This window comes from Gossypium hirsutum, chromosome D10, assembly GCF_007990345.1.
Source record: "Gossypium hirsutum isolate 1008001.06 chromosome D10, Gossypium_hirsutum_v2.1, whole genome shotgun sequence".
Lineage (NCBI taxonomy): Eukaryota > Viridiplantae > Streptophyta > Magnoliopsida > Malvales > Malvaceae > Gossypium > Gossypium hirsutum.
This window is the reverse complement of record NC_053446.1, coordinates 9,019,721-9,038,897: the sequence shown is the minus strand read 5'-3', so window position 1 is coordinate 9,038,897 and position 19,177 is coordinate 9,019,721. Positions and strand designations below refer to the sequence as shown.

At 36.3% G+C, this 19,177-nt stretch overlaps 2 protein-coding genes and 1 long non-coding RNA gene across 4 annotated transcripts; all 3 read left to right on the top strand.

Annotated features, from left to right (window-relative positions):
• Positions 1–260: 260 nt before the first annotated feature.
• Positions 261–10,855, top strand: LOC121222377 (uncharacterized). The gene is made up of 3 exons (XR_005919622.1): positions 261–1,144; positions 9,445–9,771; positions 10,028–10,855. It is a non-coding gene; the product is annotated as an uncharacterized lncRNA (long non-coding RNA).
• A 282-nt stretch (positions 10,856–11,137) lies between these two features.
• LOC107916042 (SPX domain-containing protein 1) lies at positions 11,138–12,202 on the top strand. Its single transcript, XM_016845212.2, has 3 exons — positions 11,138–11,525; positions 11,649–11,772; positions 11,856–12,202. The coding sequence occupies exons 1-3, from the start codon at positions 11,325–11,327 to the stop codon at positions 12,017–12,019; spliced, it is 489 nt and encodes a 162-aa protein (XP_016700701.1). The 5' UTR covers positions 11,138–11,324; the 3' UTR covers positions 12,020–12,202.
• An 874-nt stretch (positions 12,203–13,076) lies between these two features.
• On the top strand, positions 13,077–18,211 carry LOC107914165 (DEAD-box ATP-dependent RNA helicase 15). Of its 2 annotated transcripts, none has more exons than XR_005919621.1 (12): positions 13,077–13,339; positions 13,470–13,583; positions 13,702–13,802; positions 14,424–14,596; positions 14,716–14,947; positions 15,053–15,171; positions 15,500–15,556; positions 15,888–16,072; positions 17,040–17,184; positions 17,271–17,354; positions 17,446–17,808; positions 17,897–18,211. XR_005919621.1 is itself a non-coding variant. In XM_016842960.2 (12 exons), the coding sequence occupies exons 2-12, from the start codon at positions 13,471–13,473 to the stop codon at positions 17,905–17,907; spliced, it is 1,284 nt and encodes a 427-aa protein (XP_016698449.1). In that variant the 5' UTR covers positions 13,077–13,339; position 13,470; the 3' UTR covers positions 17,908–18,211. The 2 variants fall into 2 exon arrangements, 1 of the variants encoding a protein (XP_016698449.1); XM_016842960.2 differs by having other exon boundaries at positions 17,446–17,509.
• Positions 18,212–19,177: the final 966 nt, after the last annotated feature.

Genomic DNA, 19,177 nt, shown 5'->3' with positions numbered 1-19,177 from the left:
GGAGTGCTTTGTGGGGTAGGTTTGTCTATTTGGCAGTTATGGTTGATCTCAATTAACCATTAGTATATAGGATTAAAGTGGATGATCGGGTTAAAGGGTGGAATATGAATCTTTTCCTAACGTGTGTTTTATGTGTAGCCATTATGGTCATATGAAAAAGTCGTGTACGACTTTGTCTTTTTAGGAGAAGCAATGAGGTGATGATGTTGTACCGTATTCGAAAACACGTCCCTGTGGGCTTAAGGCTAATCATGAAGGAGTTGAGGAGTATGGTCTTTGGATGATAGTTGATCAGTGGTTTAAGGAGAGCTGATTGGAGTAAGGGATCCAGTAAGGAAAACAAGAAAAGTGCGAATCTTCAAGGATCCCAATGTAATGCTCCGCAAGAATTAAGGGAAAATGATTTAGGGGATGTTCGGATTTTAAAGCTTGAGATTATTGCTAAATCTAAGGGAAAAGGTTTAGCCATTTATGATAATCCATTAGGGGTGGGTGAATCAATTTTGGATCATGATGATGTGAAGGGGGTTGGGCTATATGGCTTGGTTAATGCCTCTGAGATTAGTAACAGGAAAGTTCGTTTCATTGGTGGCTGGTCTAAGGGGTTTAGCGGGTTCATTGTTAGTTTTGAGATTAATAAGGGATTGAGCCAGATTGGGAATGATCTGATTCTTTCGGTAAATTTGGGGGCTAATGCCCAACTTGCATATAAGGAAACTTCGATGCAAGATAAATCTTTTCGAAAAATTGAACTGACGACGATTGAGGGGTCTAGTTCCTTGGTGGAAAAAGTCATAAAAACCATGCTTAACGTGGATAATCACTCGGTGGTGGCTTTTGTCGAAAATCAAAATCCTAACTTACCGGTGGATGTGACGATGGTTAGTGACCATTTGGCGATGCCTTTAGGTCTTGATTCTAGGAAGTTGGTTCAGGTGTAGGGGGCCCAAGCGTATTGAAAAGCTTTTAAATATTTTAAAAGGTAAAAGTGTTAAATTTAAGAATAATGGGTCTGTGCAATTGCCTATTTCGAAAGCAATGAGTTGTATCGCTGATGGAATTGGAAAGGCGATTTCTCTCTCGGCTATTGATTTAGGGGATGAAAGCATGTTGGCAGCTGAAGAGGATATAGCCATTGTTTGAGGTGGGGTATATTTCTTTCTTCTTCTTCTTTTATATTAATGCCAAATTTGTTTGTTTGGAACTATCAAGGTTGTGTAAGTCCTAAATTTATTAGGGTGGTTAAAGAGTACTTTGTTGAACATGAGGTTGAGATCAGCAACGTTCCTTGAAACTCGAGTTAGTGGACCTAAGGCGGATAAAATTATCGCCAATCTTGGGTTTGATTTTTCTCATAGAGTTCAAGCTCGAGGATTTTTCGGGGGAGTTTGGGTATGTTGGAGGAATGGTATTCAGATCCAGGTGCTTAATAATAATTCTCAATTTATTCGCTGTTACACTAGGAAGCAAGTGGGTACTTAGAGGTTGTTTGTCACTTTCGTATATGGTAGTCCGGATAAGCGGAAGCATAGGGACTTGTGGAACTAGTTAAATAGAATTACTCGATCTGTCAATGGTCATTGGTTATTGGTCAATGATTTTAATGCTACCTTATCCCCGGATGAGAAAAGAGAGGGGCGACCGATGTCTTTGGGTTGTAAATTTTTCTAGGATTTTGTCCAAGTTAGCAGTCTCAAAGACCTTGGATTCAAGGGTCCGCAATTTACTTAAAGAATGGGGTCAAGTTTGAAAGATTGGATACGACTATTGCAATTTTAATGGTTTTGACTCTTTTAAGATGTTTTGGTTTCTCATCTCCCTCATTTGAAATCATATCACAATCTGCTTTTATTATCCAAGGGATCCCTTATAATGAATCGATCGATTAGGCCTTTCCGATTTTTGGCTTCTCAGGTGCAACTTGAGCAATTTGTACATGATAATTGGAAACACGGTTAGGATATCTCTGCTAGTCTAGGTTATCTTTCTTTGGAGCTTCGGAAATGGAATAAAGTAGTACATAGGCATATTGGTAGACGAAAACAAGTTTTTACTCATCGAATTCGAAAAGTCCAAGCTGCACTTGATAGGAAGTATTCAAGATTTCTTTTGGAATTAAAGTTGGAGTTGCGAGTTGAATATGAAAAGACTCTTGATGAAGAATAATCTTTATGGAGGCAAAAATCAGGAGTAGAGTGGATTCAACAAGGAGATCATAATACTAAATATTTCCATACCAAGATATTGAGGTGGAGGAAATTTAATAAAATCTTTGCATTAAAGGTTGATAGAGAGTGGTGTTTTGATGATGGGGTTCTCCAACGGGAAGCAATTTTGTTTTCTAAGACCCTTTACTCCCTGAATGACCAAAGGCATGTTTTGTTTCCCTTACATGGTTTATTTCCTAGGATTGATTCGATTGGGTTAGAGGCTATGGCTAGGAATGTGACTGTAGATGAGATTTGAAGTGCTCTTTTTAGTATTGGGCCGTTGAAGGCTCTGGGTCCGGATGGACTCCATGCTTTATTCTACTAAAGCTAGTGGGAGATTGTCGGCCAGGATGTGTGTTCTTAGATTCGAGAAATTTTTTCTGGTTATCCTATTAATTGTTCTATTAACAGAACCTTGTTAGTATTTATCTCTAAAGTACAAAGTCCAAAATCCTTGTCCTAGTTTCATCCTATCAGCCTTTGTAAGGTCTTGTATAAGATTATTTCAAAGATTATTGTTACTCATTTTAAGCCTGTGTTTCCCAAGCTCATTGCTCAAAACCAAGTCAGCTTCGTAGCAGGGAGGCACATAATAGATAACATAATTATTTCCCAAGAGATTGTTCATTTGATGATAACCAAGAAGGGGGGAAGAGATGGATGGCCATCAATGTAGATCTGGAGAAGGCTTATGATAGACTCATGTGGGATTTTATTGAAGACACTGTTTGATGCAGGTATCCTTTATTTGCTGTATAGGATCATAATGGATTGCATTACTTCTGTGTCTATGTAGATTGTTTGGAATGGGAGTCTTTCAGAGGGGTTTAGTCCGATGAGAGGAATTTGTCGAGGGTGCCCTCTTTCCCCTTATCTGTTTGTTCTTTGCATGGAGAGATTGGGTCAGTTTATTCATAAAGAAGTTTAGGACAATACTTGGAGGCCTATCTAGATTGCAAAGAGATGCACCTATTTTTTGCTGATGATCTATTCTTGTTTGCGGAACCAGATGTCGATTAGGCACGAATGGTGAGGAAAGTGTTGTTCCAATAGGGTCGGAAGCGTGTAAATTATTGTACTAAAAAATCACACAAAGTTCAATTCCCAGGGAAGAGAGGTGGATCACATGGATCTCTTAAATACCAAGTCTTTCCTTAGACAGAATATCCCTTCTATAGTAATTTAATAGCACAATTAAATACTACTATTATACCCTCAAATATTGAAAGAAAAATAGGACAAGAAAGAACACAAGAGATTTAACGAGGTTCGGTAAATTATACCTACGTCCTCGGGCACTAACACCAGATGATAACTTTACTATCTCCAAAATATTACAAACAAATAGAATTCCTTAAGAATTCTCAAATGGGAGAAGAGAGAAAACTAAGAGAGAAAGATTGGTTGGGATGGTTGAAATGAGAAATGGTTAGGCCTATTTATAGTTGAAGTTCAGGGACTAACTTGCAAATGGCCTAAAAAATTAGGGACCAAAATTGTAATTATCCCTTTCAACTTTAAACAACTTGCCAACTATTTTTTTTTTTCGGTGCCAATTGCACCTCCCACCATTTTTGACTTTTCAACCCCTTTTTTAATTTAACTTATCAACAATCTCCACCTTGAAGATTTGATTAGGATAATCACATCTTCACACACTTCCTTCAACTCCCCAAATTCGATAAAGCTATCTTTTGTAGTGCCTCCAAATGCGCTCTCGAGCGCCATACACCTAAAGGTGCTCAAATTCTCAGGATGTTAATCAAGTTCAAACAATGATTAAACTTGATTGTTGTTACCACCTTGGTCATCATATCTGCGGGATTATCTGTTGTCGGAATCTTCTCAAGTAGAATTTTTCCTTTTTCAAAGACTTCCCGCACAAAGTGATATCTTACGTCGATATGCTTGGTTCTTGAATGATAGACTTGATTTTTCGCTAAATGAATAGCGCTTTGACTGTCACAATATAGACTAATGTGACTTTGAACAACTCCCAAGTCTTTCAATAATCCATTAAGCCAAATAGCCTCCTTAACAGCTTCTGTAACTGCCATATATTCTGCCTCTGTAGTAGACACAGCTACTGTAGACTGTAAGGTAGACTTCCAACTCACTGGGGCTTTCGCAAGAGTAAACAGATACCCCGTAGTTGAACGACGTTTATCTAAATCACCAGCAAAGTCAGAATCAACATATCCAACTACAAACTGACCAAGTGCTTCATCCTGTTCAAAAATTAAACCAACATCTACGGTTTTTCGAAGATACCGTAGAATCCATTTCACAGCTTGCCAATGTCCTTTTCCAGGATCATGCATATACCTGCTCACAACTCCAACAGCTTGTGAAATGTCAGGCCTCGTACACACCATCGCATACATCAAACTCCTAACTGCATTAGCATATGGGACTTTCGCCATATATTCTCTTTCTTCTTCAGTTTTCGGAGATAATTGAGCACTAAGTTTCAAATGAGAAGCAAGTGGGGTACTTACATGTTTTGTGTTTTCATTTACACCAAAACATTGTAATACCTTTTTCAGATATTGCTTCTGATTCAAACAAAGCTTGCCTCTCTGTCTATCTCTACTTATCTCCATGCCGAGAATCTTCTTGGCCTCACCTAGATCTTTCATCTCGAACTCTTGATTCAACTGAGCCTTCAGCTTATCTATCTCATTTTGGCTCTTCGAAGCGATTAACATATCATCAACATACAAGAGTAGATAAATGAAAGATCCGTCATGCAGCTTCTGCAAATACACACAATTGTCATATTTGCTTCTTGTGTACTTCTGCCTTCTCATAAAGCTATCAAATCGCTTGTACCACTGCCTCGGGGATTGCTTCAATCCATATAGCGATTTGTTAAGCTTACAAACCCAATTTCTACCACCAGCATCTGTGTATCCTTCTGGCTGAGTCATATAGATCTCCTCTTCTAACTCACCATGCAAGAAAGCCGTCTTAACATCAAGTTGAGCTAGCTCCAAATTCAACTGTGCTACCAAGGCCAACAAAATTCTAATGGAGGAATGCTTCACAACAGGGGAAAATACATCATTGTAGTCAATTCCCTCCTTCTGAGCGTAGCCTTTAGCTACCAATCTTGCCTTGTAGCGAATATCCTTCTTGCTAGGAGATCCATCTTTCTTTGCGAATACCCACTTGCATCCGATTGCCCTTTTACCTTTCGGTAATTGCGCCAACTCCCAAGTATTGTTCTTCCGGAGAGACTGCATTTCTTCATCCATGGCGCTTTTCCATTTATCACTTTCTAAGCTTTGCATTGCTTCTTGATAAGTGATAGGAATATCATCAACAACGGGAAGGGCGTAGGTCACCATATCAGTAAATCAAGCAGGTTTACGAATTTCTCTCCGTGGCCTTGCAACTGCAACTGGTTCTGGTGTACTTAGTGGTTCTTGGGTCAGAACCTCCTCAACCTCTAATTCCTCCATTGTGGCTGGAGAATTAGACTTATTAACTGGGCAAATCCCCATCTGCTCAAACTCCACCTGTTTTGGAGTACACTCCACCTGCTGTGGAGTATTGCTCGTCTGAATATCTTTATCTGCTACATTTTTCAATGTGGCAGATTCATCAAAGGTAACATCTCTGCTACAGATCATTTTCTTTGTGCTTAAGCACCAAAGACGAAATCCCTTCACTCCAGAAGTGATTCCCATAAAGAGAGCTTTCTTTGCCCTCAGATCTAACTTTGACTCCTTCACATGGTAATATGTAGTGGTTCCAAACACATGTAAGGAATCATAATCTGTAGCCGATTTTCCAGACCATACCTCCATAGGAGTTTTTCTTTCTAATGCAGATGATGGCAAACGATTAACAAGATGGCCAGCGTATGTCACAGCCTCAGCCCAAAATTGCTTGCCCAACCCAGCATTGGACAACATACATCGAACTTTCTCCAGCAATGTTCGATTCATACGCTCTGCCAATCCATTCTGCTGTGGTGTATCCCTAACTGTGAAGTGTCGAACAATACCATACTCTTGGCACACATCGAAGAACGGATCACTTTTATATTCCCCTCCATTGTCCGTCCTAAGCCGCTTGATTTTCTTGCCAGTCTGGTTTTCGATCATAGTTTTCCATTTAAGAAAAACTCCAAGCACTTCATCTTTAGTTTTCATGGTATACACCCAAACTCTTCTGGAAAAGTCATCAACAAAAGTAACAAAGTAGTGTTTTCCTCCCAACGAAGGTGTTTTGGAAGGCCCCCACACATCTGAGTGAATATATTCCAAAATACCTTTTGTATTATGGATAGCAGTGCCGAATTTCACTCTCTTTTGCTTTCCCAGAACACAGTGCTCACAACATTTTAATTTGCAAGCCTTTGCACCTTTCAACAATCCTTGCTTTGCCAGAATTTGCAAGGATTTTTCGCTGGCATGTCCTAACTTCATATGCCACAACTGCATTGAGTCCAAGTCTTTGTTACCGGAAGCTGCAGCGACTGCTCCAATAACTGTACTACCTTGGTAGTAATACAAGTTATTTTTCCTGATGCCCTTCAATATCACAAGTGCGCCAGATGTCACTTTCAAAATCCCATCTCTCATAGTAACAACTGAACCATTGGATTCCAAGGCTCCCAATGAGATGAGATTTTTCTTCAAACTGGGCACGTACCGAACATCAGTCAGAACTCTGGTTGATCCATCTTGATTCTTTAATTGGATTGAACCTATCCCAACAGTTTTACAGGCATTGTCATTGCCCATATAAACAACTCCTCCATTTAGTTCTACTAAATCAGAGAACCACTCCCGGTTAGGGGACATATGATAGGTACAACCCGAATCCAATATCCACTCATCTGAATGTAACGATGATGATGATGCAACCAGTGATAGTTCAGAGTCACTAGTATCATGCTTAGCAACATAAGCATCTACAGCAGCTTTTCCCTTATTCTTCAGCTTTGGACAATTTTTCTTCCAGTGGCCTTTCTCATGACAAAAAGCACATTCATCTTTCCCGAGTCTGGACTTTGACTTTGATCTCCCCTTTTGAGTTTTCTTCCGAGTGTATGAACGACCTCGGACTACTAAAGCTTCTGTATCTCTGATTGAGTTTTTCTGTTTGTCCTTCTTTCTCTGTTCATAACTGTATAAGGCCGCACAGACTTCGCTCAGAGATATATCACTCCTGCCATGAAGTAGAGTAGTTTCTAGGAACTCAAACTCTTCAGGAAGTGACCCCAACAGCATCAAAGCCAAATCTTCATCTTTGAATGTCTCATCCATATTCAGCAAATCAGTGACTAACTGATTAAATTTGGTGATGTGATCATTCATTGTGGTACTTGGGACGTAAGTGAAGCGAAACAGTCTTTTCTTCAAGTGGAGCTTATTTTGACTGTTTTTCTTCAAAAATTTTTCTTCAAGTGCCACCCATAACTTATTTGCAGAAGTCTCCTTTGAAAAAGCATACCTCTGCTCTCGAGAAAGGCATGATCGAATTGTGCCACATGCCAACCGATTGATCGCCTTCTAATCTTTCTCCTGTACATCATCTGGTTTCTCTTCATCAATGGCAATGTCTAGACCCTGCTGAAAAAGGGCATCTAGAACCTCACTTTGCCACATACCAAAATGGCCCGTGCCATCAAAGATCTCCACGGCCAATCTTGCATTTACAATTGTCGGTCTTGTCCACATGGACGATGTTGAAGCTCCTACACCGACCGTTTTCTCCATAATCTTTCAATATACTTAAGGAAATCTTTTCTGATGTGAAAGATCAGTTTAAACTGCAACCACAGAGCATACTACGATTAACCTTCGGCTCTTGATACCACTTGTTGTTCCAATAGGGTCGGAAGCGTGTAAATTATTGTACTAAAAAATCACACAAAGTTCAATTCCCAGGGAAGAGAGGTGGATCACATGGATCTCTTAAATACCAAGTCTTTCCTTAGACAGAATATCCCTTCTATAGTAATTTAATAGCACAATTAAATACTACTATTATACCCTCAAATATTGAAAGAAAAATAGGACAAGAAAGAACACAAGAGATTTAACGAGGTTCGGTAAATTATACCTACGTCCTCGGGCACTAACACCAGATGATAACTTTACTATCTCCAAAATATTACAAACAAATAGAATTCCTTAAGAATTCTCAAATGGGAGAAGAGAGAAAACTAAGAGAGAAAGATTGGTTGGGATGGTTGAAATGAGAAATGGTTAGGCCTATTTATAGTTGAAGTTCAGGGACTAACTTGCAAATGGCCTAAAAAATTAGGGACCAAAATTGCAATTATCCCTTTCAACTTTAAACAACTTGCCAACTATTTTTTTTCTTTCGGTGCCAATTGCACCTCCCACCATTTTTGACTTTTCAACCCCTTTTTTAATTTAACTTATCAACAGAAAGTACTAGATGTGTTCGGGGCTGCCTCGAGGCACAAAATGAATGCTAATAAGACAACTGTATTTTTCTCTAAAAATATTCAGCCTTATGAAGTAGTTGAAATTTGTAGTATTCTCGGTTTTGCTGAGACGAATGATTTGAGATCTTTCTTGGGCATGCCATTGTTTCATCCAAGGGTGACAACGAGCACTTTCAAGTTTATAGTGGATACAATCAGGAGGAAGTTAGATAGTTGGAATGCTAAAATGCTTTCCATGGCAAGAAGAGTTACTCGTGCGCGGTTGGTTCTCTTATCGATACCCAATTATTTTATGCAAAATGTTAAAATCCCTATCAGTGTCTTTGCTAAAATTGAAAGAACTGCTTGGAGATTTATTTGGGTTAAAGATACAAGAAGGCAAAATATGTCTTTGGTTAAATGGTCAGATTGTTGTCAACCTCTCATTAATGGTGGACTTGGAATCCGAAGTCTTAAGGAGCAAAATGACTTTTTTTTTTGCTTAAGTTGGGGTTTAATCTTCTCACAAATAAGCAAGCACTGTGAATTAAGATTCTTAAAGCCAAATACAAAGTTATAGAGGTATGTCCTGAAGATATCTCGAGGGGGTCGTTTTCTTTTATTTGGAGATCCTTGTCCAAGATTTGGCCAATTGTACGTCAAAATCTTCCTTGGACAATTGGCGCGATGGTAGTCTTATAAAGAATTGGACTGTGACTATTAATGTGAATACTACCTTAAGGGAGGTTTTGTTGGCAGAATGTAGATGGGATTGTAATTACCTAAGCTATTTTTTTTATAATAACATCCTTTCTTATATTGCAGGCGCTCTGCTTCCAAGCCCTTTAGTTGGACAGGATGAACTGGTCTCTTAACTGATCCGTCACTGTTAAATCTACTTATAACTTTCTTATACAAAATTCTTTAAATCTAGAAGATAACAAATGGAAGTTGGCTTGGTCTTTTTCTGGTCCTCCTCAAATAGTAAGACATTTTCTATGGTTGGTGCTTAAGAAGAGCCTGTTGACCAATGTCGAACGATGCAGAAAAGTTTTGGTTAGGGATCCTTATTGTGCCCTTTGTGAAAGTGTTGAAGAATCCATTATTCATGTTCTTTGAGATTGTGTTAATGCACGAGAAGTATGGAAGCAGGTAATCCCTTCGAGGGTTTTGGTGCAATTTTTTTCTATTCCATTTATGGAGTGGATTTCGATGAATTTAAGGAATAAGTTTAGTTTAGTTTTTACGGAAGTTGAATGACAATCTTTATTCGAAATTATCTATTGGATTTTGTGGAAACAAAGAAATTTGTGGGTGTTTCAAGGGGAAGCTTTTAATAGTTCTCACATTCTTTAATTAGCATGATGTTGGGCGAGTTTCATCAAACATAGACCCGAAATTTTGGCAGGTAGCATTGCGAGGAAGAGACGAGATCAAGTATGGACACCTCCACCTTCGGGATTCGTAAAGTTAAACATGGATGGAGTGAGGGACCCTATCTCGGGGTTTGCACCGATAGCTACTATGGCAAGAGATGAACTTGGTACTTGGCGTGGAGGAGTTGGGAGAAACATTGGTAGATGTAGTGTAGTGCAAGTTGAACTTTGGGCAATTTACGATGAACTCCTTATGGCGTGGGATGCTAATTAGGTTAATATTATTGTCGAAACAGATTGCGCTTAAGTTACGGAAGCCATTTTAAATAGGTCCTGTGGGCAATTGTACATGTATCTAATCTTGAGAATCCAAGAGCTTTGTAGGTGACAGTGGAGGGTGGTCATAAAGCAAATTCCAAGAGAAGTTAATATAGCTGCACATACGTTGGCTGGAATGATAAAAGCTTCCCCTTATGATCCGGTAGTGTTCTAGGAACCCTTGAAGGTGATCGCGGAGCATTTACGGTTGGATGATCGGTTTACACATGTTAACACCGAAATAATATTGTAATCGTTTTCGGTTTTTATCTAAAAGAAAATCATTAACATAAAAAATATTCATCTCTATTGATTTCTTTTCTACCAAAGCATATATATATATTTAAAAAATCCACATTCCCACAGTATCTTTGTGGTTTTTCAGCTTTCTTAATTAGTTTATCATGGTACGGAAGACTTTTTGCAGTAAATGCAAAATTAGTAATGTGTAGGGAAATTTTTCTGACGAGGGAAACAAAGAAAACATTGAAGAAACGTGGAATGAAAAGCTTATACTGATGCCAAGTTGCCAACATTTTCACTCATCAATGCATGAAACATAAAAGACAACCCTCCCTCGTCGGAGATTTTGTATTTATCGCTACAATCTCTTTGCCAAGATTTTGGAAGCAGTCAACTGATTTACCCTTCGTATATCCTAAAGGATAATGCAGTATATTCTTATATTTATATAAAAGCAATCGCTTTTCTTTGTATCTATCTAACCAGTATTTCGTGGTTTTGCGATACTTTAGAGGAAGATATATACTTTAGATCGAATATTATATATATGAATATGAGTGCTACTGCTAAGAAAATCTTGACAAGGCAGCTTTGTAAAAATACTCGAATTCTTCCACTGGCATCAAGGGAATATCCCATAATCTACCTCGGTATTATCTTCATGGTTCCAAACTTCACCGATATGGTCTCCTAAAAGATATAAATATATGTACAAATTAACCCTCTTCTTCACCAACCATTGGAATATTAACAGGGAGAGAAGAAGAGATGAAACACGGAAAAAGACACAGAGCTGAGATCGCAAGAAGCTTACCTCAATGGGAACGCAAGTTTTTGTGTTACAAGGCATTAAAGAAGAAACTGAAACTGAGACAAGACATGGGCTTCAGACACTCATTAGGCAGGGAACTCGATAAGGTCAATGACTTTTTCATTGACAAAGAGGAAGATTATATCATCCTCTTCAGGGTAATACTAATTCTTTCTTTTCATATCTGATTTTCCCTTGAAACGGAATTAAAATCATAAACTTTAGTTTTTTTTCCCCTTCATTTTGGTTCAAAGAAATTGTTATACGTTTTGGTGTTTCAGGAGCTTGAAAGCAAGGCTGAAAACATAAATGGCCATGAAGAAATATTGGAATTGCTCAAGGAAATTTTGGCTTTTCATTCAGAGATGGTGATGCTACTCCATTACAGCGTCATTAACTTTGCAGGTAATACACCCTATTTTTTAATCATGATTTACATTCGAATCTTTGCATTTGCAACCATTTTTTCAAGCTGTGAAACAAAACAGGGTTGATGAAGATTGTGAAGAAGCACAAGAAACGAGCAGGTGGACGTGTTTGCGCATCCTACATGCCCAGGGTTCTGCAACAGCCATTCTTCTCTACCGAGTTGCTTTACAATCTCATTAGAGGGTGTGAAGCTATACTTGAGCGCCTCTCTCCCCCACAATGATCCTTAATAAAGACCCATTTTTCTGTAAACTTGGTTTAGCTTTTGCTGGCATGACAAGTATTTTACCAGCTATAGCAAAGGCATGGCTTAACACGGTTACGGAGCGGAAAGGAAAATGATGCTCATTGCGCTACACATTGTATGTTGATGTTGTTATTATAAATGATTGAATATTCTCCTCTATCTTTTCTTTTTCTTCAATTACAATGCCCAAATAGAGGTAATTTTGAGTATTTAATTTTAAAGAATGAAGCATATTAAATTCATTTCCAACCCATTAATCCCATTTCTCAATCCTCTCTTCTACACCAACTTTAATTGGAATGAACTAAAATAAAGAGAATGGAAAGTAAAGATCCTTTCTACTATATTTTTGGTTTTTGGATTTACAAGTAAGAAATATTGAAATGTACTTTTATTTATTAACTATTTAAAAGATATGTACAAAAAAAAAAAGATTAATTTTATATTTTATGTATCATTATATTAAATTATTTATATATTATTTATTATTATATTTAAAATTTTAAAATATTTTGTAAATCATTAATTTTACAATTAATTTATATTTCATCTGCCATTATTTAAATATTATATAATTTTATTAATTTTTAAAGTTTTTATTATCATGATTATGACCTTCATTCAACCACAATTTTTTGCAGTAATAGAAAGCACATATGAAAAACACTTTTTTATTATCATGATTATGACCTTCATTCAACCACATGATTATTAATTTTCTATCACACTTTTTTTAAAAAAGCACATATGAAAAACACTTTTTATCCTTTAAATTTTATTTATCACAATTTAGGGAAAGTTGAGAAAAAAATAATTTTTAAGATGTGGAATACTATTTTTATCCTTTAAATTATTTAATGAAAAGGATATATGATTAAATAAATAATTATAATTAATACCAAAATTATAATATTTTCCTTTTCTTTATTAATTTTGACTATAATATATACTTTTCTTAACCTTTATTTTATTTCCTATTTTTGTTGATATATCATATATAGAAGGTATTGGGAGTCGTAATAAATTTTAAATAAATGAATAAAAATCTCAATATCGGAGGCTAAAGTTTGTCCAAATAAAAATCCTACCCTAAAGTGGTAAGGCCAAATCCGTCCTTCAACAAATTATTTCCTCTTCAAACCCTAGATCTGGGGTATTATTTTATCTTCTCCCTCTCTATTCCCCCCCCCCTCTCCGTTTTCAAATTTTTCATTTTTTCCCCTGTTTTAGTGTTTTTCGACTTATCAAAACCGCAAGTGCAAAAAAGAAAATCTCATCTTTTCTCGAATCTCAGAGGTACGAATTCTTCTACATTTCTGTTTCTTTCTCCTACAATATTTCAAAAACCCAACTATGAATTCGTTATTATTTTGGTTTTTGAAATAAAGCTTGGTTCTTTTTTTGTTTCATTTTATTGGTTGATTAGAATGGGGGAGATAAAGGACAACGACGCCTACGAGGAAGAGCTTCTCGACTACGAAGAAGAAGATGAAAAAGCCCCTGACTCTGCCTCCACTAAGGCTGCTGATTCTGCTAAGAAGTTAGTCATTTTAATTTATACATATTTTTAAGGAAAACAATGTTCTAATATAATCTGCTAGTTTTAGTGTAAAGCAATTTGATTTTAATTTGTTTCATTTTCTTTTTATGTGGTGTAGGGGGTATGTTGGAATTCACAGTTCGGGATTCAGAGACTTTCTGCTGAAACCGGAGCTGCTTCGATCTATTGTGGATTCTGGTTTTGAGCATCCTTCCGAAGGCAAAGTTTTAAGCTCATGTCTGATGTTAACATTCGTGAATTCCATGAATTAAGTCATTTTGTTTTTCTTGCTTTTTGTGACTTATAATGGTGGGCAGTATACAAGTTTGGTGCTTTATTATTTTGATTTACTGTTTTGGATGAAGCATTTGTTGTTACAGGATATGCTTTGTAGTAATCTTTGAAATACTTTGCGTTGAAATTATATTTTTTCAACTTAATTTATCTAGGCATGAAAGTCTTCAAAGTTATCATAGCTTTTCTTTCCTGTTGATTCAAACTGTTCATTTAAACTCTTTTTATTTTATTTTATTATATATATACTGTTTTTAATAAAATTTTTAATAATTCATTCATTCTAAGTTAGTTGGACTTGCCTACGGCTGAACATACAGTTTATATATGAATATGCTTCATCTGCATTGCCTGATTTACTTGATCTGGTTTGGTTGTTCTTTGATTCTGACTTGTTCAAGCTTGTATTATTCAGGTAATCACGATATCTATATTCATCATTACGACACGATAACTGGTTTGGTAATCTTTCCATTAAAGGATCAAGAAGAACATTTATAATTTACTGAGGGTTCGTCTACTACGGTTTTATTTTCTTTTCATTAGTGCAACACGAGTGCATCCCTCAAGCTATTCTGGGAATGGATGTGCTTTGCCAAGCAAAATCTGGAATGGGGAAAACAGCTGTTTTTGTTCTATCAACTCTTCAGCAAATTGAGCCTGTTGCTGGGCAAGTTGCTGCACTTGTTCTATGTCACACTAGAGAATTAGCATACCAGGTGGGTTTTAGAGTCTTGAATTTATTCTTTGGAATTAGCATGCCAGTTGAGGGTGTTTCAGTGCCATTTCATCACTGAATTCATTCTTACCAAGTATTACTTTTTCTATCCTTTAACAGATTTGCCATGAGTTTGAGAGGTTCAGTACTTATCTACCAGATATTAAAGTTGCTGTCTTCTATGGTGGTGTCAATATTAAGGTTCACAAGGATTTACTAAAGAACGAATGTCCTCATATTGTTGTTGGGACACCTGGAAGGATATTGGCTCTTACCAGGGATAAAGATCTTAGTTTGAAGAATGTTAGGCATTTTATACTCGATGAATGTGACAAGATGCTTGAGTCACTTGGTATACTGTCTAATTTCCATAAATCTGCTGCAAGTTTACTTTCACTGAGGCACTTTTTATTATCAATTGCCATTATTTCATTTATTTATTTTTCTAATTGTACAGACATGAGGAGAGATGTGCAAGAGATCTTCAAGATGACTCCACATGATAAGCAAGTTATGATGTTTTCAGCTACACTAAGCAAGGAAATTCGACCTGTGTGCAAGAAATTTATGCAAGATGTAATTACACTTCTTTTTTACTTTTTATCCTGTTGTCTCTTTAATTCTCTATCTTATGTGGGTAATATGTTGTTTTTATGTACCTTTGTTAATGTAAAGGATACATACTTTTAGAAATTGATTGCTTTTGAAATATAACTGCTATTTACACAACTTCATGCTAGAAATCTCTGGATTTTTTGCAATGTACTATTTTCAGATTCTACTATGTTTTTAATGGTTTGAAGTCTTGTGTTTGTGGTTGTTTTGTCATTTTTTGCTGTCAGCGTTGGGCTGTTCTAGAAATATATTTCTCCTTTGATGATCTTGTTTTATGTTTTTGTTGCAGCCCATGGAAATTTATGTTGATGATGAAGCCAAGTTGACTCTTCATGGTCTGGTACAGGTATGCATGCTGCTAATCACTGCATTTTTAACAGGCTTTGTTTGAACTGGAAGGAAAGGTAAAGGGTGTAGAAGTGACTTTTTGTTTTGATAATTCTCTGCGGTCAAGAAGGGATCTGGATCTAACCCTTCATATCCTTCAAATCAGAAGGATTTGTGAATGGAGATTCCTCCTTGAAAAATTCTGATTGGCTAGAAGAAATTTCCTTTCATTTTCTCGGCATCCAAACAAGGAAACCTTGACCTTTGTTTTCCCCTATTTTCCTCTTTCCAGCCCTTGTAGTTCCTATATAGGCTCATCGTTTAATCCATATTTTTTTAAACTTGTGCAGCATTACATTAAATTGAGTGAGCTAGAGAAAAATCGCAAGTTGAATGACCTTCTTGATGCCTTGGATTTCAACCAAGTAGTCATTTTTGTCAAAAGTGTGAACAGAGCAGCTGAGCTCAACAAGTTACTTGTGGAGTGCAATTTCCCCTCTATCTGCATCCACTCTGGAATGTCCCAGGAAGAAAGGTATGTATGCATTCTCTAATTTTTGGTGGGCATGATGGCCAAAGTATCACTTATCTATGACATGCATTAATTTTGGTATATTGACTTTCTTTGTGGTATCAATGCCTGGTTTTTTGCGATGTTTTCGCATTAGTGTAGAAGTGAACTGAGAAGCCGCTTTTAGTGAAGGCATAATATGTATATGCATGTCTGTGTATATAAATATAAAATAATATAAAATATAACTCCAGAAGACTGTTTCATTTTATATCCAAAACATGCAAAATTTTCTCTCAGTTCCGTTAGTAACATTCATAGTAATTTCATATTATTCCCCCTATCTTATTGTTAAGGGTACACCTAATGGAAAAAGGTAAAGAAATTAAAGAGAACCCCGGTTAGGCAGTTTTATTTTTATTTTTTAAAAATGCTTATTTCTTATAGAAAACTGTGCTTTGCACGAAGCGGTCTCAGGTGCTTCTGTTGTCCATTGCTAGCTAAGGTGCAAAGCCTAGGCACACTCCCTTGACAACATGAGGTTGTCTTGGGGGTATTTCTGTTTTCTGTATTATCCTTTTTTTGCAGTTGTGTGCGCTTTGTCGTTGGAAGCGGATGCATGAAGTTTTGGTATAGAGGGTACTTGTATCATGACTACTTCTATGCTACTAGTAACAAGATTATTTAATTGTTAATATGTATTTTGTCAGTAGTAGCTGTGTCTACCAAATCGTTTCTGCCATTTCAAAGTTCTTAAAGCTCTTGTTTCCCTAACCCTGATCATCTTTTGGTGAAAAAGGTGTTTTCCTCTAAGACAGTAGTGTTGATGTCGATGAAGTTGGTGTGTATATGAATATTTGTATATTGATGTCATTGGCATTAACATTCAGTGATTTTCTTTTAGTATGAAAATTTCTTTATGGAATGGGCGTTTGTGTGATTGTGGCTATCCTTAAAGAGGCTGATTATTATTTGTTTTCTATTTTTTAAGGTTGACACGATACAAGAATTTCAAGGAAGGGCATAAAAGAATTCTTGTGGCCACAGATTTAGTTGGAAGGGGAATTGACATCGAGCGTGTTAACATTGTAATCAACTACGACATGCCTGATTCTGCTGATACCTACTTGCATAGGGTAAGTTTATTTCTGACTTTGCAATTGAACTAAATTCATCTTCACCTCGACTTTCTATCACTTTCGGTGGTTCTCTGTTATGGCAGGTGGGTAGAGCCGGTAGGTTCGGCACCAAGGGACTTGCAATTACATTTGTCTCATCAACATCAGACTCTGATGTCCTTAATCAGGTACGTGATTTCTGTTTTTGGTATTCTGTTCTTTATCTCCATTTATATAGTCCCTTTTGTTTAATAACTATTTATACTTAAATGGTTTCAGGTTCAGGAAAGGTTTGAGGTGGATATAAAGGAGCTTCCTGAGCAAATTGATACTTCGACATACAGTAAGAAATTACCTACTATGCAATGTTATATGACTGAGGCGCTCGTGCATAATAGTTTGCTAAGTTGAGTATGTCAAAACTTATTACATTCATGGATATGGACTTTAATTACAGTTTCTAGGCACAGTCCATTTAAAATAATGCTTTAGTGTACAAGATTTGGTCCCAATGTATTTGCATATAGTTACAAATGATTTGAAGACCATAAAGAAATGAAGCTAATATGAATTGGGTTGGAGGAAGTTATGTTTCAAAGTGGTGCAACTGGCTATTATGTTGCTTATGGAATGAATGACGTGGTACTAAAAATCACAAAATTTGTTTTCATTTGCTTCTAACTTTCTCCTTCTGTTGGCTGTTTATTAGATCATATTTTCTTTTTTGTAGTGCCATCATGATAGAAGTTGTTGCTGCTAGACATCCAAGCACCTTTTTGGCTGGCTGATTTCGATTCGGAGATGAAAGGGCTTTGCCAGAACTGAGAATTGTTGTATACTATAGGGTGTTTTTATAAAGTCTTGATGTTAATAGGTGAGAAACATCTGCTCAAATTATCATTTTTGTTCTACGTACTACTGATTATTTTAATTGTTGCAATTAAGACTGAATCTGTAGTGTACTTGGTGGATTGAAATTGGATTGGGGTTACTCTCCTAATTTTGGGAATTTTCTTATCAATGGGTACTGTTGGTTCCAGGTTGATCTGAGGTTTCTGTTTATGTACACTTTTGTTTTATATTTGATAACCCTGTATTATATAAAGTTTGTATATATTTTTTCTTTTAAATGTATCAAATCATAAGCAAAGTATTTGGGAACATTCTACATATTAACCCTATCTTAATTAATAGAATTAAGAATCTAGAAATGTACCGATCATTTCTCAGTCTGTTGGTCTAGCAGCACCAATTCATCCACAATTGATATCTTCTATCAAAAGCTATAGATGGCAATGTTGATATTGCAGGCTAGATAAAGCTAGCACAAAGTCAATCTGCGTGGGTGTTGAGGCTATTTATGTGATTTGGATTATACATGGGAAGGATGACACTTCTTAGTAGGGTCTATATGACCTTAAGTTTTCCAAGTTTATCGACTAACTTTTGGGTGTCATTTTCTAAAATTGATAACATATGGTATTAGAGCATGTTAAACGCTCAAAAAAAAAATAGGTAGGATGTATTACTCTTATATCAGAAAGTAGAGTGAAAGTCTTTGGACATATAAACGAGTGCGTATCTTGCCAAACATATCTTTGTCAAAAAAGAAAATTATTCGAAAAAGAAAGTTATCCGATTATAGAGATTTATTTTTGTCAAAAAAAAAAAGTTATCCAATTATAGAGATTCTTAAGAATTAATTTACTTTTTTATGATTTATTGACTTTCACTTGTAATAAAGATTATAATTTTATCAAACTTTTCTCTCAGTCATAATTTCATTCCTAGCCAACTAGGTGAACCAAAACGCCAAAGCACAAGCAGCAAACCACCAACACTTAACATCCTTTTAGGTTTTGCCTCATAATCAAATAAGTAAAATTATTGTCATCCATATATTTGGTAAGAACTAAGAACTATGATATCTGAATTTCTAAGCTCTTTAATCTAAGTTATAGGTTTTAGTGAGGTTTGCAATGTCATTGATTCATTTAGTTTCATATCAGTT